Raw genomic sequence first — 23901 nt, forward strand, 5'->3', positions numbered from 1 at the left:
ACTGATACAGCTTGCCCCGCCTTTCTTTCATTTTCTTCTGCTAATCAACCCCAAACATCAATTGATCACTGGTCAAAGCTCTTTGTTGCTGCCATAACCCGCGGCTATCTTTTAACCTCAGACAATGGACCTGAATGAAGTCCCCTCGTCTCCAAACTTCTGATGTCCAGATTGTCCACTGATCAAAGCTCTTTTTTGCTGCTGCGACCTGCTGCTGCCTTTTTATCCTCGGGGGCATTGGACCTGATTGAAGTCCCCTCCTTGATGTCCGGTTGGCCACTGGTCAAAATTATTTTTTTATTAAGTCTTTGGCAAAAGAAGGATAGTCTGAGAGACTTGTCTTGCAATCAGTCTTAGTACACCATACTTAACTGTTCTCACTTCGAGTTTTCTAGCTTTCCCAAATTTGTGTGATTAATCCTAAAGATCAATCATACCTCTTGTCTTGATTGTCCTTCAGTAAGATGACATCAGCTGCATGTAAATTTACCCTCTCAGTTTTCCACTTTCTCCGAAGCTAGAGATTGCTAATGTACTTTCTTTGCCACCTTAGCCAAAGTGTTCTGGCCAAATTCTGGACCTGCCTCCATTGCTGCCTGTATACTATAGGTCAGCTTCGCTAAAGTGACCTGGCGGAACAGGAGGAGAGCCGAACTTTTTTGTCAGAAACATAGTAAGGGTAAAAATACGAGGTTCTTCTGAATCTGTAGCGTCTGGAGTTTACGATAGTTGTGATCTTGGCCATGAAGGTTGTCAGAATGTCACGTGTGAGCTTTGAAAACCCACTTTTAAGGAATATTGCATCAAGGATCTGACGTGTGAAGCCAATCACCCTTTTCCCAAGAACTGCCCAGATGTGAAGCATTTTGTTGGGAGGAGGGGGTATTGACAATCCCATGTGCAATCTTGATCAGACAGGCAGTTATTCACATGGTTGTTGTTGCAGCCTTTGGCGTCTATTTGAAGCTGTCTACAGGCTCTGGTGAAATTGGTTCCACAATCAGACTTTAATTGCTTCACTGGTCTCCTGATTGTGAAGAAGCATCTGAGTGCATTGGTGAAACCGAATCAGTCTAATGATTCGATGACTTCAGTGTAAATAGTACGTATGCTCATGCAGGTAAAAATGACGGCCCAAGGTTTACAACTTGCACGACCTCCACTTGTTTTCCTTGTGGTAATGGAACACATGCCAAACACTTCCAAATCCACATACAGAAATACAGGGTCAGCGCTCAAGTGATCTGCGTCTGTTCCTGCTTTCTACCCTGCAACCGTTAATCAGGCTACCAATTGTTCATTTTCTTCCAACAATCCATCAACCTGCTGCTGCTGCTCATGCTTCAGTAAAATACCAACCTTGATGACATACTTGCTTATGGGAATGCCGAATGGGCGGAGAGATTAGATGGTGCCTACCTGCGATGACAATTGGGTGAGTTTCCTCTAAAGTGAGGTTATGTCCACACCAGACCAGATAAATCCATAAAGGAAGCTTTTTCTCTTCGTTTTGACCCTCTGTCCACACTGAAATGGCATTTTCCTCCCCCGAAAATGGAGCTTTTCAAAAATGCTCTCCAGAGTGAATAAATCTGAAAACGCCTAACGGCCGGTGAAATGTATACGGGGTAACCGGCTCTTTTTAAAAACGTCATGACGTGCCGGAACAGATGGTGGTGGCAGCGCGGCGTTTCATTGTTTTCTTGAACGCAACCTCCAACACCACAGCAATGGCGGACGGCTTCATGCGCGTGTTGTTTACTTTACCCCACACAACCTGACAATTTCAGAACAGACGGCAACGAAACTGAAGCCAGAAGAGTTAGAAATGTACTCACCAAATACTTTGACCCCATAACTTACTGAATACTGAATAAATAAGTATACTCACTTTGCCCTGTTTTCTGTCCTTACTTGTATGAAGGTGGTTTATCTATTTATGCAAGTACTTCTCTGACAATAGATGTGTAACAGCCTAATGTAACATTGTATGGAAATACAAGATAATACTGATGCAGACATGTTTTATACATTTAACAAGGTGCTTTATTAATGTACTGCTTGTGCAAACATTCAATAGATGCAATTGTCAGTACTTTCAAAATTTCATTTTTAAGTAGTAGCTTATGGTTGGCATAGATGTGAAAATGTTAAGGCCAAAAAAGGAAAATTGTAAGTTTCACTTTTACTCAGGTAAAAATAAAATCACTTTTGCCCAGTAACTTGATTTATTGCACATGTTAAATACAGCAAAATAATACAGAAAGACATGGCAAAAATAAAGGCAAACAACTGAGGTAACAGCAAATTTCACTTTTGCCCAGTAACAAGCCTTATTGCATTTAGCTGTAACTGTCGTCCCTTTCATCGATGAAGGGACTATGGCTGTAGGAGAAGTCTCCAGGGTGACCCCTCTGTGGGAGTGGGGAAGATGTTGGTGGGGCCACCCAGGGGTCTGTGTGTCCGTATGTGTAGCTATTGTAGTGGCTGTGAAGCTGGTATTGTGGCGGTGAAAAGTACTTGGGGGGAGCCATCATATTCCTCATCATTGCAAATCCCTCTGCAACAGAGTTAGTTTTTCAATGTCCGTTGTCTGCCGGGTCATACTGTCCGTGAACTCCCTGTCGGTTGCCTCCTTACGCTCCAGTTTTTTTTTGGTTTTAAGTCCTCCTGCGCGAGAGCCAACAGCTGACCGTCGTTTGGCAATTTCCTTTTAAGTTTTTCTAGTCTGTAACTGGACAAACACACACCAAGTCTTTCACGGCGAGATTTCACACCAAACATATCGCAGCCATCACCTGTTGCTTGGTCCAAACTGTCGGAGTCGGGCGTACTCGTCGAACCAGGTGAATTCTATAGGTGTGTCCTGCGCATGCCCAGTAGGAGAAGATTTGCCCAAATACCCATTTTAATGTGGACGGAGGTATTTTTAAAAACGCCTGGTGTGGACGCTTATTGTTTTTACGCAAAACTGGTGTTTTCAAAATTATCCAGTCTAGTGTGGACGTAGCCTGAGTTGTACCTTCTTAATACATCCTCCAACTTGCAGCAGCCCTACGAGAAAGGGACAGAGTTTACTAAGGGAACTTTGTTTTGGAAGAGATTCCTGCCTTGTGATACACTGCACTTCCTCTGCAGATTTCCTGTCTTTAAACAACAAAAAGGATTCTAACCTTTGCCCGATTCAGTTGCTGTGGTGCTGAGTGGTTAGTTATAAATGTGCCACCACTGCAAAGTCTGTTTTTGGCTACAATTGTAGAGGAATGAGCCGGGCAGTTGCTCTGGTAAGTGACTTCCAGCTCGAAAAGTGCTCAAAGCATGCCTTGAAATGAGTGATGTTAGTTGAAACTTGACGGCATATTTCTATATCTGCCTCTGTCAGCAGGAAGTTTTCGACTTAGCTGATTTGATGTTTTTGTTGGGGATCAGCCAGAAATGCTAGGCCAATTAACCATGAGGAGGGGGTGAGCTGACTACCTTGGACTGCTCTTGTGGCATGATCAGCCACGTTGAGATCAGAGTGGATATAGTTCCATTGGCTCTTGTGGGTTGATCACCTGATGCATTGGACACTATTATGTACATAAGCATAGACTCTCCTTTTATTAAATATGTAACTGAGCACAACTTTACAGTTGGTAAAGAACTTAATATAATCTAATTCTGTGTCCAGCTCTTTGGTTGTCATCTCTGCCGTCACAACTGCTGAAACAGTAGAACCAAGTTCGAGCCTTGGTATGATGAGATCTAGTCTATGAGTAAGTTTTGCCTTGCCCAGGATGAGTCCAACCTCACTATATCCAGTGGCATCTGTGACCTTCGGGTATTCAATAGCATCAATAGATTTAGTTGATGCATCACAGGAAATACAGAACTCTTTCTTTAGAGCTGGTAGAGGGTGGAATTGTTGTGTAGGTTCTTGGAATTTTCAAACCTTTAAGATCCTGAAGGGAAGAACACTATTGCTGCCACTGCTCATGTTTCTCTTTAGGGAGTGGGACGTCCCACCCTCAGGGGTCTGAGGTCACCTCTCTTAACTTGAAGCATCCCTGGATACTGACTGGAGAGCAAATCCAAGGGGGTCAAATAGGCTATTGATGGTTGATAACACATGATGCATAAAGGATCTTTTGGTATTTGGACCTGGAAAGTGAGGGTGCAGGTAACAAGGTCTCATCCAAGGATCAGACTGTGCTCCATAGCATTGAGGTCCTGTCAGAGATCAGGATTCGGTAATCCTTTGACCAGATCTTCAAATGGGAAAGGTTACTTGACCTCAGCCCTGTTGGATACGATCTTATGCAGTCTGAGATTATACTGTGCATGTCTTGCACTGTTTTCGCCACGCCGACTGCTTCTTCTGCATTAGAAAATTATTTAAGACCATCCTCAACATAGAAATGCCTCTCTATGTACCTCCATGCTTCAGTCCTGAATTCCTTCTCTCCCTCGATAGCTCTCCTCTTAAGTCCATAGATTGCTACTGCTGACAGTTACCAAACACTTGAATTCTCATGTGGTACTCCCGAATCTCGTTATCCGTTTGGTGGTCATGAAAACAAGAAACTGAGGCATTCTCAATGATCCTCTCTCACTAGGAAGCTGTGGAACATTTGTTCGATGTCTCCCATCATTACGATGGACTCTGTTATGAAGCACATGAGAACCCAGGTAGACTGTTACTAAGGCCTTGACCCTGCAAGAGTACCTTTTGAACTGTGCACTTGAATCAAAAACTGTTCATATTTGTGCAGCTTTCTGTTGTCTTCATCTTGACAGTAGAGGAGGCCAGGGAGCTGTCAAGATGAAGCCACATTCAGGTTGGCGGAACAACACCTTATATTCCAACCTGATGGCATGAACATTGACTTCTCTAACTTCCGTTAATTCCCCTCCTCCCCTTCGTACCCTATCCCTTATTTATTTATTATTTTTTCCCATTTTTTTTCTCTCTCTCTTTTTTTCTCCCTCTGTCCCTCTCACTATAACTCCTTGCCTGCTCTCCATCCTCTGGGCTCCCCTCCCCCTTTCTTTCTCCCTAGGATTCCCGTCCCATGATCCTCTCATATCCCTTTTGCCAATCAACTTCCCAGCTCTTAGCTGCATCCTTCCCCCTCCTGTCTTCTCCTATCATTTTGGATCTCCCCCTCCCCCTCCACTTTCAAATCTCTTACTATCTCTTCTTTCAGTTAGCCCTAATGAAGGGTCTCGGCCCAAAATGTCAACTGTACCTCTTCCTATAGATGCTGCCTGGCCTGCTGCGTTCACCAGCATTTTGTGTGTGTTGCTTGAATTTCCGGCATCTGCAGATTTCCTCATGTTTGCGTTTTTAAACACACAAACAAATTTGCTCTTCATATCTCCTTGAAATTATCTTCTCGCATCTTAAATGCATGCCCTCTGGTTTTAAACATCTCAGCTGTGGAAAAAAGATGGTTAATGTGACTACTCTATCTAAGCCTCACATAATCTTATAAACCTCTATCAGATCTCCCCTCAGACTCACGTCACTCTAGAGAAAACCCAAAAAATTTATCCAGCTTCTTGTTATAGCACATGCCCTCTAATCCTGGTAAACCTTTTCATATAATTCTTATTGTAACCTGTGCTAATTTTGTTTTGTATTGCCGTGCACTGCTGTAGAACAGCAAATTTCACAACATGTCACTGATGATGTTAGGTATCTGAGTAGCCAGGGTATCAAAGGTTATGGTGAGAAGGTGGGGGAGTGGGACTAAATGGGAGAATGGATCAGCTCATGATAAAATGGCGGAGCAGACTTGATGGGCCGAATGGCCGACTTCTGCTCCTTTGTCTTATGGCCTTATAATAATCCTGATTGTGAATCCATTTCCAATATGCCAGTTCTGCTTGTAAACCTTCCTGGATCTTTGCCAGCTGTGTTTCAGACACCTTGGGGATAATGAAAGTAAAAATTTGATCAGTCTTATCTATTCTGTGTGTATGTAGGAACTACAGAAAGTCTGTCAGGTGGAAATTACCTAGGTGAGCAAATACAGGAAACCCCAGGACACAGAACACCTCATTTAGAGAAGTCGATTTAATATAAAATCTTCCAGACTCTGCTGTAGGGTACTGTTCTCAAATAATTTCACCTGGAAATAATACAGAGATCACCCACAGAAAAAAACAAAGCTCCTCCAAACTCTCCTTTGGGAAAGCTCAAATGTTATAAATCCTGAGCAACCTCTCATTCACTACACTTTATTATGAACCCTGAGCCGCCCCTCATTCACCACACTTTATTAAACTCCTAATAGTTTTCTTGCTGACTAGCAGATCATCTCCCATTACTCTACTACGGCTTCAATCTAACAAGCATTTCACAGCTCCTATCATCTACACTATCCTTCCCTAGTCTACCCTTTGCAAATCAGTCCCCAAGTGCTGTTAAGGGTAAAGATTTCCTGTTACTATTTTCAGGGAATTTGTTTGTTTCCAACTAAGGAAAGACTGTTTACAGACAGGAATGGAACCCTTGTGTAACCTGGGCTCCCCCGTATAACTTACAGGGAATACATAAAGGTGCTGTATCCGTGGAATTCATTGCCACAGATGGCTGTGCAGGCCAGGACATTGGGTATATTGAAAGTGGAGGTCTTAAGTTCTTGATTAGTAAGGGTCTCAAAGTTATGGGGAGAAGGCAAGAGAATGGGTTGAGAGAGAATATAAATCAGCCATGATGGAATGGCACAGCAGATTCAATGGGCCAGGTAGCCTAATTCTGCTCCTTTGTCTTATATCAGAAGTATGGAAATATAGAATAATACAGGCTGAAATCTTAGCAACACACATACAAAATGCTGGAGAAACTCAGCAGGCCAGGCAGCAACTAGAAAAAGAGTACAGTCAATGTTTCTGGCTGAAACCCTTTGGCAAGACTGGAGAAGATTTAAAAGGTGGGGGAGGGGAGAGAGAAACACAAAGTGATAGTGAAACCTGGAGGGGGAGGGATGAAGAAAAGAGCTGGGAAGTTGATTGGTGAAAGAGACAGAAGGCCATGGAAGAAAGAAAAGGGGGGAGGAGCACCAGGGGAGGTGATGGGCGGGCAAGGAGATAAGATGAGAGAGGGAAAAGGAGATGGGGAATGGTGAAGTGGGGGTGGTTGGGGAGCATTACCGGAAGTTAGAGAAGTCGACATTCGTGCCATCAGGTTGGAGTCTACCCATACGGAATATAAGATGTTGTTCCTCCAACCTAAGTGTGGCCTCATCACGACAGTGGAGGAGGGCATGGATGGGCATATCGGAATGGAAATGGGAAGTGGAAATGGGGGTGGCCACTGGGAAATCCAGCCTTTTCTGGCGGATGGAGCAAAGGGCTGAAATCTTGTCTGGTTTCATCTTCTATACATCTGGCTGCTGTAAAATTTCTCAGTTTCTTTCCCCCATGGCTGTTCTTTTGGCTTTGCAGATGGACTAGAGACACAGGGCATTGGTTTGCTTCCGGAATCAAAACTCTCAGAAAAAACTGTTGTGAAGATCAAAGATCAAGATCCAGTCCCTGAAGAGCAGGTGAGAATATGTTTACGCTGCCTCATTTCCTGACGGTAGGCCGTCCATTGCTGTGCAGTCACCACATCAGCAGTTCACCGGAAACCCCACTTCTGGTCTGGTTCCAATATCGAGCTGCAGCAACTCCAAGAAAATCCTTGGCTATTGTTCACAGTTATGTGGAATTTTAGGAAATGTTTTTTTAAATTCATATCCAACAGTAGGTAGATGGGGGGCACAGTAGTGTAGTGGTTAGCACAATCACTATACAGTGTCAGCCATCACCCATTGGGGTTTGATTCCTGCTGCTGTCTGTAAGGAGTTTGTATGTTCTCCCTTGACCATGTGGCCTTCCTCCTGCTGCTCTGATTTCCTCCCACATTCTAAAGACTTAGGGTTAGGGTTTAGTAACTTGTGGTCATGCTATGTTGGTGCTGGAATCTCAGATTGTGTTGGACGTTGACGCGAAACAACGTATATTGTATATTTTTAAAAATGCAAACAACAGGAATTCTGCAGATGCTGCAAGCAACACACATCAAAGTTGCTGGTGATATCCCCTTTGCCTATCACCTGTCCAGCTCTTGGCTCCATCCCTCCCCCTCCTGTCTTCTCCTATCATTTTTGATCTCCCCCTCCCCCTCCCACTTTCAAATCTCTTACTAGCTCTTCCTTCAGTTAGTCCTGACGAAGGGTCTCGGCCTGAAACGTCGACTGCACCTCTTCCTAGAGATGCTGCCTGGCCTGCTGCGTTCACCAGCAACTTTGATGTATATTGTATATTTCTATGTTTTGATGTACATGTGACAAATAAAGCTAATCTTTAAATATTTAGATGAAAGTGATAATGTGATATTGTTAATTCTTTATTGATCTCTTGCTTTTGTTTGGAGAAGGATTAAAACCTCGTTTTTGCCAGGAACTTGCCTAGGTACACAATTAAGTTGAATTCCTGATGCCTCATTAGTTAAGTACAAAATATTTGTAAGTATACTGTTTATTCTTTGTTCACCTGCTTGGTAAGGCAGTCAGTCTTAAGAAACGCTTGCCAAGTTGTAGAAATTTAAAACTTTCCTCTACTGTTTGAATGTTGTGCCAATTTGCATTGCCAGTCCAAGCTCTCTCCTTTTTTAAAAAAGCTTTTCAACACTGTAAGGCTGGCAGAATGGTTTGAAGCATATTGAAAGGTCTAGAGGGAGTGAATGTGGAGAGGATGTTTCAAGTAGTGGGAGAGTTTAGGATCAGAAGGCATAGCCTCAGAATAGACAGACGCCCCTTTACAACAGGGATGAGGAGGAATTTCTTTAGCCAAAGGGTGATGAATCTGTGGAATTCATTGCCACAGATGGCTGAGTCATTAGGTATATTTAAAATGGAGATTGTAGGTTCTTGATTAGTAAGGGCTTCAAAGGTTATAGGATGAAGGCAGGAGAATGGGGTTGAGAGGGATACTAAATCATCAATCATCAAATGATGAGCATACTCAATTGGCCGAATGGCCAATCTCTGCTCCTGTGTCTCATGGTCCTGTGGTCTGAGTATGGAATCTGACAGCATCTGTTGTTATCTTAAAGCCATAGGGCATGCTGTGCAGAACCAAGCACATTTTGCCCATATTTTAGAGCAAACTAAACTTGCTATTTTGCATGATCAAAATTCTCTAGATGTACCATTGTACACTTGGCAAGCAAAAGCCAATTTTTATTTATCTAATAGGGTTTCCTTACATTTATCACATGGTAACTTAGCTTTGAAATCAGAATATATATCTTTGTTGGTCTATTTGTAATTGGCTTGTTTAGATGTGGCATTTTGGTGGTCTTTGTGTTTTCTTTTGTATGCAGGAGCTTGAGGCTTATGTGGAAGAATCTGACTCAGATGGGGACTTCAGAAGTGGTGTCTATAACACCCTCTCACCAGAAGAACAAGAAAAGGAGAAGCGAGAAAGGGAGGAATCTAGGAGAGTGCTTCTGGAACTGAAGAGTGTGCTGGGATTCAAGGCATCTGAGTTGGAGAGGCAGAAGTGGAAACAACTTCTTTTCAATGACCAAGGTGAGTCTTAGGAGGGTGTTGGTAATCCAACAGCCCACCATGTCTGTAACAGCTTTTTGACTGAACTCTTTCAAATTACATTTAGTTCCAGTGACGGGTGTGTCCAGGCTATTCCCTGGTGTGGAGACGTGGCAACTCTTGCGAGCTATCAGTCAGTCAGACAGTAGAGGGAGTCAGGTGCTCACCTGCAGAGTTCAGTCGCAGCTTCTGTACCAGTAGCACAGCTGGTCAGTGTAAACGTGAGTGATGTCTTGGTCACTCTTTTGTTGGTAGTTGTGGCTGTGCTGATAATTGCTGGAAAATTGACACCGCATACCACTGTCAAATAGAACACTTGATAGAGGTGTACAGGATGATAAGAGGCATAGATCGAATGAATAGCCAGAGACTTCTTCCTAGGGCAGAAATGGTTAATACAAGGGGGCATAATTTTAAGGTTCTTGAAGGAAAGTATAGGGGGTATGTCACAGTTAAGTTTTTTTACACAGAGGATGGTAGGTGCATGAAACGCCCTGGTGGTAAAGGCACTTGGGTGTATCTAAGAAACTTTTAGATAGGCATATGGATGATTGCAAAGTGGAGGGCTACTTTAGGATAGGTTAAAAGGTTTGCGCACCATCGTGAGCCAAAGAGCCTATACTGTGCTGCAATGTTCTATGTTCTAATGGACAGCTTTCATTTCAGGTACAGCAAGTCGTATACAGTGTGAGTCTGAGGGCAATTTTTTTGGTAATTTTTTTGATTGAAGTTCATCATCAAACAAACATTTCCATAAGATGTGTTTTAGATATTGTACATATGTATCATACAATCATATTTGCCACAAATCTCCACATAATATTTATCTGAGGCAAACACTTATAGAAAAGAGAGGAAAGAAAGAACAAGCAAAGGGAGAAAACTATTTACAAGTAGGGAGTGATTTTTTTTTACAACATATTCACTGATTTTTGAGAATAAAATCAGGTCTATGAGGTGTTGTGTAGTTGAACCATTTTTTCCAGTATGAATCAAATTGTTCCAACTTATGATTAACAGATGCTGTTATCTTCTCCATTTTGTAAATGTCCATTGTAATTTCCATCCATGTGTTTAAAGTTGGGCTCTCCTGTGATAACCGTTTCCTGGTAAGGGTCTCTTTACCAGCCACCAGCAGTATATTCATTAAATATTTATCTCTTTTCAACCAATCTTGAGGTACATACTTTCTAAGGGTATTTCACACTTAAAAATGTCTTGTAGGGCATTGTGTATCCCACTCCAATTGTCTTTGATAACGGGGCAGTCCCAGAAAACATGATAATGGTTTGCAGTTTGATTTCCACAATTTCTCCAGCAAATGGAGGTTACTATCATAATGGGATTTCTGAGAGGGTGTAATAAAATATCTTATCAAGTTTTTCCATCCAAACTCCCTCCATTTTTGTGAACTGGTACATTTCCATTGATACCTCCATATTATTGTCCATTCTTCCTCAGATATAATTATACCTCCTTCCTTCTCCCATTTTGTTTTAATGTATGAAGTCGAATGTGTTTTAAGATTGGACAAACTCTTATACACGCTTGAAATGATTCTACTACCGTTGTCTGAATTGTATGCTTTTCTAAATAGCTCTATCAAACATGTACTTGGTTACATTTTTAACCCTCCTATTAACATACTGTCACATGTGTAGATACCAATAAAAGTCATGTTTTTCTACTAAGTGTTTCTCTTTAAGCATTTCAAAACTGAACAGTGTTCCTTCTTTCATTATATTGCAAAGAACTGTTATTTCTTTAGCTGTCCAGTCCTTAAATCTAGCATCCAGTTTATTTGGCATAAAATTCGAGTCATATGCACACCATTTAAGAATTGCAATATCTCCCTCTAGTTTATATTCTTTTATAATAGTTTTCCATATTTTAAGAGTCCATTTCACCCATGGATTATCAATAGTATTTATGTACCTTTGTAGGTTGTTATCAGCCAAAATTGCCTATGGGGCTGGGAAGTACCCTCTCCTCAATGTTTTTCCATTGAGTGTCATATGATGGTTTGCACCAGCATATCACAGCTCTCAACTGTGCTGCAAAATAATAATCTCTAAGAGAAATGAGGGCAGTCTTCACACTGAATAGATGAAAATGTTGTTGCAGCAGGTTGATAAATATCAGTGTCTATTCTGAGGCCGTGGAAGGGGGGGTGCCAGAAGTACTCCTGGACTGGCAAGTAGATAAAGGAGTTAAAACGAGGAAATTGTCACCAAGACCAAAAACATTACCTGTATCCAGACCAGTAGGAATGGGTGGCCTAATTCAGAAATAGTATCTACACAGTGGGTGATGGACTGTGGGGAGATTGTCACCATCGCCAGTCAAAGGGAAACTAATGAGCAGACTCAATGATTGGTCTGGTGTTCCCTGCTTCCAGGACACCGGCATCAGTGATGGGGTCCGACGTTCCCCACATTGAGAACATCAGGATCAATAATGGGATCTGGTGTTCCCCACATCTGGAGCAACGGGATCAGTAATGGATCTGTGTTCCCTACCTCTGAACATTGGGATCAGTTACGGAGTAATGGATCTTGTGCTCCCGATGCCTGGAAAGCCAAGATCAATATTTGGTCTGTGTTCCCTGCCTCCAGAACACCAGGACTAGTAATGGGCGTGCTGCTGTTGGGGTCAGCGATGTGTGTGGTGAAGCCCAGCTCTGAAACACCAGGCTCATCAATGCACACACCAGCCCTGAGAAGCCCGGACCTAATTCACATTCCTACTGCTCTCTTTTCTGTGGGTTTCCTTGCAGGCATGTAAGTAATTAACGCAAGTGAATGTGACAGCTGCAGTCCCTAGGGGTAACATAAAATGAGTAAGAATGAGTTAATTATAATGTGCCATCTTTTAATTAATCTATTAAGCTAATCGTGCCATGTCTCAAATTTCTTTAATAGCTGCGCTGAAAACACTCTCATCATTGGACTTGATACAGTCGGTGAGAGAACCTGTGGCTCCTCAGGACATGGATGCAAATGACAGAGGTCATCAGAGTTGTGACGAGCATTTACAGGAGATAGACCTCAGTCAACTAGATGTCTTCACAGATGCCCGGCAAGGTTGCAAGGCGACAGGATCAGAATCCACTGATATACAATTGAATAGCACCAGTGACAGCACCATCCTCAGTGGTATTAGTAGAATCAGGAATGCAGATGGCAGCCTAGCTTGCCACTCAGACACCACAAACTTGTCTAAAGAAAAGCGAGAACATCCTCAGTCAGCTTGCCCTGAACAGCAACAGACAGCTGTCAGACAGAGACTGGCAGAGATGCACGGACCAGCCTCCCTGCACCTAACCTCAGCTCTGGCAGCACAAGCTGTTGCTCGCTCACATACTTTTGCCAGCTTTCAAGAACAGACATTCGGAGATGATGATGGCGATGACGATGATGACCGGGTGACAATGGCGGAGAAAAGAGGCACAACACTGGAGATTTTTGGAAAGGACACTGCATGTAATGATACTAAGATTTGAGCTTTGTACATGGTAAATAATGATTATAACATGATATTTATTTATAATTTTAAAGACAGGATGATGTAATGTAGTAAGTACTTACTTTAAAACAAAACACCAGCAATGTACTTATTCCTTTGAGTGTGGGTTTTCATTGTGAACCTTGAGTGAACACACTACCATCGTCATGGGAACAATGATCAGTGTCACAAGCAGTCAAGTAAATTACTATTTATTGTGCCTAAATGCACTGAGGTCTTGTGCAAAGGGTCTAGGTCATAAAGAAATCCTTTGGAGTATTGCAGGAATCTTGAATACCCTACATCATGCCTAGTGAAGCTCAGCCCTTCTTACCAAAATGCACCATTGTTACTGATTATGTGGCTGGTGAAAGAAATATAGTGTATTCAATCAGTTCATCTTTAAACATCTCCAAAAATAGTGCAACTGTTCCTGAAACCAGACTCCTGCACTAGTAATCCAAAGATACAAGTTTAAATCCCAGGTCAAATTTGAAAGTTTTCATTCAATATTTTAAAATTTTAAATAAAAATCTGGCATCAGTAAAAATCACAAAATCCTATTCCCGTGAAGGAAGCCCTTCCCTATAACTCCAGTTCCACACCAACCCTGTCCTGGCCATTGACCTTTACAGCCCAAGAATGAAATTGAAGGTGAGGTCACTGCATTCACTTTTTCTTCCCACCAACAAAGTTCAGTGACAAATCTGAGCCTTTTTTAGAATTTAAATAACGTCTGGAGTCACTAGTCTGCAATTAGTAATTTAAGTACACAGGCATAGATATCCTTTGGCTTAGGCTCACCTAGTACAACAAAATTCATCAAGACACATTCTTTATAAAAATGAGTTTAGAAAACTTTAGAAAAATTAGAAAAATTTTAACACCCTGCCAGGCATTAGGAGCATTTAAGAGGAAAAGATCGGTTGACGTTTCAGGCCAGAACCCTTCGTCCTGACGAAGGGTTCCGGCCCGAAACGTCGACCGATCTTTTCCATGGATGCTGCCCGACCTGCTGAGTTCCTCCAGCTTGTTGGAGTGTTGCTTTGACCCCAGCATCTGCAGATTATTTTGTGTTTAGGAGCATTTAAGAAACTCTTAGATATCCACATGAAGGATAGAAAGATGGAGGGCGATTATAGGAGGGGAGGTCTAGAATTATCTTATAGTAGGTTAAGCACAGCAGCTTGGGCCAAAGTGCCTGCACTGTGCTGTAGTGTTCTCTGTTCTAGCGACAAACAAAAAAGCTGCAGATGCTGGAAATCTGTAAAAGAAGGAAAACGTTGGAGATACTCGACAGATCAGGTATTATCTATAAGAGAGTGAAACAGGGTTAATGTATCCAGTGAGTACCAAGCTCTAATGAAAGGTCCCAGTTGGAAAGTAAACAATTAGTGTGATGAAGGTCTGGAGCAAGAGGGAGGAGATCTGGAATAGGGAGGAGACCAGAGGAAATATCTGTGATGGCGAGACTGATGAAAATAATGTTCCGTGAGAGGGGACATAAAGGCTAGTTAATTGTCTACAAAGATAGCATTAACAAAACCTAGCAGTTCGAATCTTTCTCTAATTTATTTTAGGGAGACATTTAAATGTATACCAATGCCTGACAGTTCACTAATTAACTTGTCTCTCAGCTGGAGGAGGTGTAAATAGTAGGTGGGTGAAAATAATCTAGCTGGATCTATAGGATATAAATCTGCATGCTGGAAATTTGTAATCAAAGAGAATTTGGTGGTTACCCAACAGGTCAGCAGTATTTGTAGAGAAAAGTCAAGTTAACATATAGGTTGTTAATCTTTCAAATACCAGTCTTTGCTTTTTTATGTTTCGCTCTTCACAAATGCTGCCTAACCTGCTGAGAATTTGCAGCATTTACTGTTTTTCTTTCAATAATCTCAAATTGTTTACCCATTTCCTGTGGTGATTAATACAGGAATGTTATTGCAGAAATGGATTCGACCCTGACCTCCAGCACGGCCTGTGTGGAGTCTGCATGTTCTAGCTGTGACCATGTGGGTATCTGTGAGTGCTCCAGTTTCTTCCCAAACCCCAAATAGTGGTTAGCACGACACTATCACAGTTTGGATTTCAATCCCAATGTCCTCTATGAGGGGTTTCTGTATAACCCCGCCCCCATGGAATGCATGGGTTTTCCCTGGGTCCTCTGGTTTCCTCCCATGGTCCAAAGATGTACCAGGTAGGATAATTGTCCTGTGATTAGGTAAGGGTTAAATTGGGGTTGTGGATTGTTGCTGGGTGGTATAGCTCTAAGGGCTGGAAAGACCTATTCCGCACTGTATCTCCAAATAAAAATAAGTAAGTAGATAAATGCGAATGGGTTAGTAATTAACTGGATGTGTGAGTGGTAAGATCGTTTGCAGACAATACAAAGATGGGTGAAGGGGAAGGTAGTGTTGAGGAAGCAGGGAGTCTGCATCTGTGGAGGCCAAGTCATTGGGTATATTTAAAGTGGAGGTTGATAGGTCCTTGATTCGTCAGGGCATCGAAGGTTACAAGGAGAATGGTGTGAGAGGGATAGTAAATGGTCACAGTCATAGTCATACTTTACTGATCCCGAGGGAAATTGGGTTTTGTTACAGTTGCACCAATCAAGAATAGAGTATAGATATAGCAATATAAAACTATAAAAAATTAAATAATAATATGTAAATTATGCCAGGAAATAAGTCCAGGACCGGCCTATTGGCTCAGGGTGTCTGACCCTCCAAGGGAGGAATTGTAAAGTTTGATGGCCACAGGCAGGAATGACTTCCTATGATGCTCTGTGCTGCATCTCGGTGGAATGAGTCTCTGGCTGAATGTACTCCAGTGCCCAACCAGTACATTATGTAGTGGATGGGAAACATTGACCAAGGTGGCATGCAACTTAGACAGCATCCTCTTTTCAGACACCACCGTCAGAGAGTCCAGTTCCATCCCCACAACATCACTGGCCTTACGAATGAGTTTGTTAATTCTGTTGGTGTCTGCCACCCTCAGCCTGCTGCCCCAGCACACAACAGCAAACATGATAGCACTGGCCACCACAGACTCGTAGAACATCCTCAGCATCGTCCGACAGATGTTAAAGGACCTCAGTCTCCTCAGGAAATAGGGACGGCTCTGACCCTTCTTGTAGACAGCCTCAGTGTTCTTTGACCAGTCCAGTTTATTGTCAATTCGTATCCCCAGGTATTTGTAATCCTCCACCGTGTCCACACTGACCCCCTGGATGGAAACAGGGGTCACCGGTACCTTAGCTCTCCTCAGGTCTACCACCAGCTCCTTAGTCTTTTTCACAGTAAGCTGCAGATAATTCTGCTCACACCATGTGATAAAGTTTCCTACCGTAGCCCTGTACTCAGCCTCATCTCCCTTGCTGATGCATCCAACTATGGCAGAGTCATCAGAAAACTTCTGAAGATGACAAGACTCTGTGCAGTAGTTGAAGTCCGAGGTGTAAATGGTGAAGAGAAAGGGAGATAAGACAGTCCCCTGTGGAGCCCCAATGCTGCTGATCACTCTGTTGGACACACAGTGTTGCAAGCACACGTACTGTGGTCTGCCAGTCAGGTAATCAAGAATCCATGACACCAGGGAAGCATCCACCTGCATCGCTGTCAGCTTCTCCCCCAGCACAGCAGGGCAGATGGTGTTGAAAGCACTGGAGAAGTCAAAAAACATGACCCTCACAGTGCTCGCTGGCTTGTCCAGGTGGGCGTAGACACGGTTCAGCAGGTAGACAATGGCATCCTCAACTCCTGGTCGGGGCTAGCAGGTGAACTGGAGGGGATCTAAGTGTGGCTTGACCATAGGCCGGAGCAACTCCAGAACAAGTCTGTCCAGGGTCTTCATGATGTGGGAGGTCAAATCAGCCATGATGAAATGGTGGAACACACTCGATAGGCCAAATGGCCTAATTCTGCTCCTATGTCTTCCAGTCTAATGCGGAGTTAATTAGAATGTGAGTGGAATTTTTAAAAATAGGATTAGTGTTGGTGTGTGTGTGCATGATGGTCAGTGTGGACTTTGTTGGTGAAGGCCTTTATCTGTGCTATTTCTCTGCTTCTGCTTTCCATGGAATATGCTGCTGTGTACTGTGAAATCAAATTTTTATCTTGACCTTCATTTGGTGGCCACAGTTAAGTACTCTTTTAAATTGGTCTCAAGAATTTTTCTCTCAATACAAAAACTAGCACAAACACTGAAATTGCTCAGAATTATTGAATTAATGTTCCTTAAATGCTAAGAGTGGAATCTCTGCTTGGAACTGCTTACCCAATGAATGAATCAATAAATTAATCTTTAACATCAGACTTGTTTATTCCAAAGGGGTTATAAACCCACTGAACACAAGAGCTCTCACTCCACTAGGGATAGGGTTCCCCTTGTCGGCACCTACCACACCACCAGCCTTTGGGTCCAACATATAATTCTCCATAACTTCTGCCACCTCCACCGGGATCCCACCACCAAGCACATCTTTCCCTCTCCCCCACCTTTCTGCTTTCCGCAGGGATTGTTCCCTATGCGACTCCCTTGTCCATTTGTACACCCCATCCCTTCCCACCGATCTCCCTCCCAGCACTCATTCTTGTAAGCGGAACAAGTGCTACACGTGCCCTTACACTTCCTCCCTCACCACCATTCAGGGCCCCAGACAGTCCTTCCAGGTGAGGCAACACTTCACCTGTGAGTCGGCTGGGGTGATATACTGCGTCCGGTGCTCCCGATGTGGCCTTCTGTATATTGGTGAGACCCGACGCAGACTGGGAGACTGCTTTGCTGAACACCTACGCTCTGTCCACCAGAGAAAGCAGGATCTCCCAGTGGCCACATATTTTAATTCCACGTCCCATTCCCATTCTGGTAATGTCAATCCACGGCCTTCTCTGCCGTCAAAATGAAGCCACACTCAGGTTGGAGGAACAACACCTTATATTCCGTCTGGGTAGCCTCCAACCTGATGGCATGAACATCGAGTTCTCTAACTTCCATTAATGCCCCTCCTCCCCTTCTTACCCCATCCCTTATTTATTTTTATTCCCCCCTTTTTTTCTCTCTGTCCCTCTCACTATAACTCCTTGCCTGCTCTCCATCTTCCTCTGGGCTCCCCTCCCCCTTTCTTTCTCCCTAGGCCTCCCATCCCATGATCTTCCCTCTTCTCCAGCTCTGTGTCCCTTTTGCTAATCAACTTTCCAGCTGTTAGCTTTATACCTCCCCCTCCTGTCTTCTCCTATCATTTCGGATCTCCCTCTCCCCCTCCCACTTTCAAATCTCTTACTATCTCTTCTTTCAGTTAGTCCTGACGAAGGGTCTTGGCCTGAAACATTGACTGTACTTCCTATAGATACTGCCTGGCCTGCTGCGTTCCACCAGCATTTTGTGTGTGTTGCATAAACCCACTAAATCCAGATTTGTTTAAAGTTGCAACTGTTGATACCTGCTTTTTCACCTTCTTGGACTAAATTGCTTTACAGAATTTTAATTTAAAGTAGTCCTCATCCAACTTTAGGGTTTAAAGAGTATGATAATGTGTTAAGAATGGTGAACATTAAACTGTGCAGATTGTAGTTTGTTTTCATAATGTGTCCAGACTAGTGTTGAAGTACATTTCACAGTGAGATGTACTGAGGCATAACTAGGCAGAATATCCCCTCCTCCCCACCTCACACCCTCAATCAACCTATGGGGGCTGCTGAACTAAGAATTATTACTGGTGTTTGGGAAGGTAGCACAGCTGGACCCTCCTACGGGGAGGCAAAGTAAGTCGATCGTGAATATACTGTGGTGAGGAAGCAGGAGGGGGTTGGTGGTGAGAGCTACAGAAGCATTCAAATTTTGTTCTACCTTAAGCTGATGCAGTGGAATTAGTGACCCGACAGGCTCTGGTAAACATTCAAGTGTCTTTTAAAACAAGTTATTAAATGTAGAAATGGAGAGAGATTTGCTGCTCTGCTGTTTTTGTTAATTGGAGACAGAGGGAAGACTGCAGATGCTGAAAATCTAGAACAATTCACAAAATGCTGGAGAAACTCAGCATGTCAGGCAGCATCAATAACAGGAAATGAATAGTTAATGTTTTGGCAAGGCCCTACATCACAGCTAGAAAGAAAGAGGGCAGAAACCAGAACAAAGGGTGGAGGGAGGGTTATGGGGAAAAGTACAAGCTGGTGAGATGAGAATTTTTGGTCAATATGGCTCCTGCGTACAACAGTCCTTCAGTTGACATCTTCTGGATAGATTGTGAAACCATATATTTCAGGTGAGCTCTGCTGCCGGGGAGGGGAGACTGGCTTTTTATTGCTGGTGAGATCATTCAACTGCCCGAGAGGTGAAACTGCCTTTTTATTGCTGGTGAGATCACACTGCTACCTGTGAGGGGAGACTGCCTTTTGATCACTGGTGATCACTCTGTTGCTGGAGAGGGAAAAGCCTGCTGCTGTGCCAGGTTTTCTGCGTTTTGGATATGGACTTGGACTATAGACTTTTTTGTCAGTCTTATAGTTTTTTTTATATTGTGTTTTTTGCCCAATCTTTCTTGTTTTCTGTGTGTGGGGGGAGGGGAAATTGGGGGTCAGTGTTCCTGTTCTGTCTTTGTTCATTTTTTTGTGCAGGAAGAAGGGATTTAGGGGTTGATGATTGTGTTGCCATTCTTTTCTTTCTCAGTTTCATGACTACCTAGAGAAGAAGAATTTCAGAGTTGTATACTTTGATAATAAATGAAACTTTGGTGATGATAGATGAATCTAGGTGAGAGGGGATAGATAGCACTGCCCTCCAATCACAGACAAGTTATTTATTCTTGGCCTTTCAAAGTATTGTGCTTGCCTATTATCCCCATTGTATCCCGACTTCAGGCTCCCTGTCTCAGTGTACGTATTTCTAAAATGGTGTCCTTGTCTGCCAATCCCTCTTTTCATTTCTGTTCAAACATGCCAGCTTTGGCTTCAAGTTAAAAAGTTGCAAGATCACAGGCAAGACTACGAAATCCAGCCGAGCATCCACCGCAGGCTTACATCAGAGCAGGAGAGCCATCTTGCAGCTGCACATTAAACCAAGGATGCATTTCAAAGATCTCACAGCACTACTTACAGTGGTATCCCAGCCAATGTCTTCTCAACTAACCACTCAACATCAGGTTGGGGTCAGTTTATTTATGCTGTACCTCACAATGTTGATTGCACTTCAAAAGTTGCTCATTAACTGTAAAGCACCTTACAATGTTTCAAAGTTGGGCAGAATGCTCTGCAAATGTTCATTATCGCTGGGGTAAATCATTTTGTGTAAATCCCTTTACACCATAAGAATTTTGCAGAGGTCAGATTTGGTGGCCTTGAATTGTAGTGGAAGGTTGAAGGGAAATAAAGATTGTTATAAATGCACAGTTGGGTAAAATCACTATTTATTTGTTTCAATGCATTTGAGCAGTGTTCACTGAATACACATTAAAGTCTTAGATGTTAGGCAGGCTTTTTACGCATCTCTAAGATCAATCCAACACTTCCCTCCTACGTAGCCCCACATTTTTCTATAACCTATTTGCCTAGCTAAGAATTTCATAAATGCCCCTAATTTATCTGCTTTTACCACCACCCCTGGCAGGATGTTCCACACACCCACCACTCTGTGTGCACAAAAACATCTGTGACATATTTGACTCACCATATGATCTATGTTTCATATCATCTTGTATACTTTTCCATTGAAGTTCTATGACTGGTTTAACATGTATAAACTATCTAGATCTATATAAAAAGCTGAAATAAAAATATAAAACACATGTATTTTAGGCATATACACTCCATGCATGGATGAGCTGTCTGCCGTATTCTTCAAAAATAGTGCAGACTGCTCCAGATAGGTGAAAGTCAGCTGAGCATTTGTATGAGGAGGCAGTGACATACTAGGTATTATTGTGAAAGAGCAGGATTGGGACATTTTTTGAGAAGCTGTGTTAAAACAACACAGTGGACCAATATTGGAGGTGTGGGACAATGGGATGCTAGTGAGTGTCAAAACAGCACTGGAGAAGCAGAGTACTGTGATCAACAGTCACGAGACAGCACACCCTGGTGCCTTCCTGGTCATTGCGGGGGACCTCAACCAGGCTAGCTTGAAGAAATCTGCCAAACTACCACCAACATGTCACTGTGGAACCAGCAGAGCCAACACACATAATCACTGTTACACCACCATCATGCATGCTTATTGTGCCATCCCATACCTACACTTTGGCAGGTCTGAACATGTGTCTGTATTTCTACTCCCAGCATATAGACAAAGACTGATAACTGAAGCACCAGTGGTGAGGACTATGTAGGGAGGTGGTAGAGGACTTTGAATCGGTGAATTGGACCATATTTAGGGATTCATCTTAAGATTTGAATGAATATGTTGCAGTCATCAACAGCTTCATCGAAACCTGTGTGGATGACTGTGTGCCTTTGAAAACATACGGAAAGTACCCAAAAAAGAAGCCGTGAATATAGCAAGAGATTTGCAGTCTGCTCTGGCCAGCAATCCAGTACCATACAAGAAGTCTGGGTGCGATGAGGAAGGCCATCTTGAGAGTGAAAAGGCAGCTCCGTATGAAGTTAGGGGCATAATTGGATGCACATCCACTCCACAGTGTTTGCACTCAATTACGGTGATGCTTCAGTCCCCAACAAGCTCAGCAGACTTTAGGCACTCTTGAAAGAGAGAGTGCACTACAGCTGTGGGAATCTTCAGTGCATCTGATGACCCTGCATCCTTCTCTTGGAGGCCGACGCCAGAACACCCTTCAAGAGAATGAACTGGAAAGTGTCAGATGGTATACCTGGCAGGGTGCTAAAAACACGTGCCAATCAACTGGCTGGAATGTTCAAGGATGCGTTCAACCTTTCTGCTACAGTAGGAGGTTCAAAGGGACATAAGAAATGGGAGAAGAATTAGGCATTTTGGCCCATTGAGTCTGCTCTGCCATTCCTTCATGGCTAATTTATTATCCCTTTCAACCCCATTGTTCTACTTTCTCTCCACAACCTTTACTGTCCTTACTAGTTAAGAACTTATCAGTCTTTAAATATGTCTAATGACTTGGCCTCCACAGCCATCTGTGGCAATGAATTGCATGGATTCACCTCCCTCTGGTTAAAGAAATTCCTTTTCATCTCTGTTCAAGTCCATTGTCAAGGATGAGGTTATGGAGTACCTGGAGGCATATGACAAGATAGGCAGAACTCAGCATGGTTTCCTTAAAGGAAAATCCTGCCTGACAAACCTATTGCAATTTTTTGAGGAAATTACAAGCAGACTAGACAAGGGAGATGCAGTGGATGTTGTATATTTGGATTTTCAGAAGGCCTTTGACAAGGTGCCGCACATGAGGCTGCTAAACAAGATAAGAGCCCATGGAATTATGGGAAAGTTACATATGTGGATAGGGCGTTGTCTGATTGGCAGGAAACAGAGTGGGAGTAAAGGGATCCTATTCTGGTTGGCTGCCGGTTACCAGTGGTGTTCCACAGGGGTCCGTGTTGGGGCCGCTTCTTTTTACGTTGTACATCAACGATTTGGATTATGGAATAGATGGCTTTGTGGCTAAGTTTGCTGATGATACAAAGGTAGGTGGAGGGGCTGGTAGTGCTGAGGAAACAGTCTGCAGAGAGACTTGGATAGATTGGGAGAATGGGCAAAGAAGTGGCAAATGAAATACAATGTTGGAAAGTGTATAGTTATGCACTTTGGTAGAAGAAATAAATGGGCAGACTATTATTTAAATGGAGAGAGAATTCAAAGTTCTGAGATGCAACGGGACTTGGGAGTCCTTATGCAGGATACCCTTAAGGTTAACCTCAAGGTTAATTCGGTGGTGAAGAAGGCGAATGCAATGTTGGCATTCATTTCTAGAGGAATAGAGTATAGGAGCACGGATGTGATGTTGAGGCTCTACAAGGCACTGGTAAGGCCTCACTTGGAGTACTGTGGGCAGTTTTGGGCTCCTTATTTAAGAAAGTATGTGCTGACGTTGGAGAGGGTTCAGAGAAGATTCGCTAGAATGATTCTGGGAATGAGAGGGTTAACATATAAGGAACGTTTGACCGCTCTTGGACTGTATTCCTTGGAGTTTAGAAGAATGAGGGGGGACCTCATAGAAACATTTCGAATGTTGAAAGGCTTGGACAGGGTGGATGTGGCAAAATTGTTTCCCATGATGGGGGAGTCTAGTACGAGAGGGCATGACTTAAAGATTGAAGGGCGCCCATTCAGAACAGAGATGCGAAGAAATTTTTTTAGCCAGAGGGTGGTGAATCTGTGGAATTTGTTGCCATGGGCGGCATTGGAGGCCAAGTCATTGGGTGTATTTAAGGCAGAGATTAATAGGTATCTGAGTAGCCAGGGCATCAAAGGTTACGGTGAGAAGGCGGGGGAGTGGGACTAAATAGGAGAATGGATCAGATCATGATAAAATGCTCCTTTGTCTTATGGTCTTAAAGGGGCTGTGCCCCTAGTCCTAGACTACCCCACTACAGGAAACATCCTCTCCATGTCCACTCTATCTAGGCCTTTCAATATTCAATAGGTTTCAATGAGGTCTTACCCCCCCACCCCCATTCTTCCAAATGCCAGTGAGCACAGACCCAGAGCTGTCAAATTCTCGTGTTAACCCTTTCATTTTTGACCCGTGATCATTTCTGTGAACCTCCTCTGGACCTTCTCCAATGCCAGCAGATCCTTAGGTAAGGGGCCCAGAACTGCTCACAATGCTCCAGTGCGGTCTGAGCAATGCCTTATAAACCCTCAGCATTACGTCCTTGCTTTTGTA

The 23901-nt window shown here is 43.2% G+C and overlaps 1 protein-coding gene across 1 annotated transcript in view; it reads left to right on the forward strand.

Moving 5' to 3' along the window:
- Positions 1 to 20480, forward strand: part of vezt (vezatin, adherens junctions transmembrane protein) — a 122727-nt gene extending 102247 nt beyond the window's left edge. The window contains exons 10-12 of the mRNA XM_072241465.1: positions 7435 to 7535; positions 9359 to 9566; positions 12506 to 20480. Of these exons, the coding sequence (XP_072097566.1) occupies positions 7435 to 7535; positions 9359 to 9566; positions 12506 to 13086 (890 nt within the window). The 3' untranslated portion in view covers positions 13087 to 20480. The remainder of the gene's footprint in view (positions 1 to 7434; positions 7536 to 9358; positions 9567 to 12505) is intronic.
- Positions 20481 to 23901: the final 3421 nt, after the last annotated feature.

The sequence above is a fragment of the Mobula birostris genome, chromosome 23, assembly GCF_030028105.1.
Source record: "Mobula birostris isolate sMobBir1 chromosome 23, sMobBir1.hap1, whole genome shotgun sequence".
Taxonomy (NCBI): Eukaryota; Metazoa; Chordata; class Chondrichthyes; order Myliobatiformes; family Myliobatidae; genus Mobula; species Mobula birostris.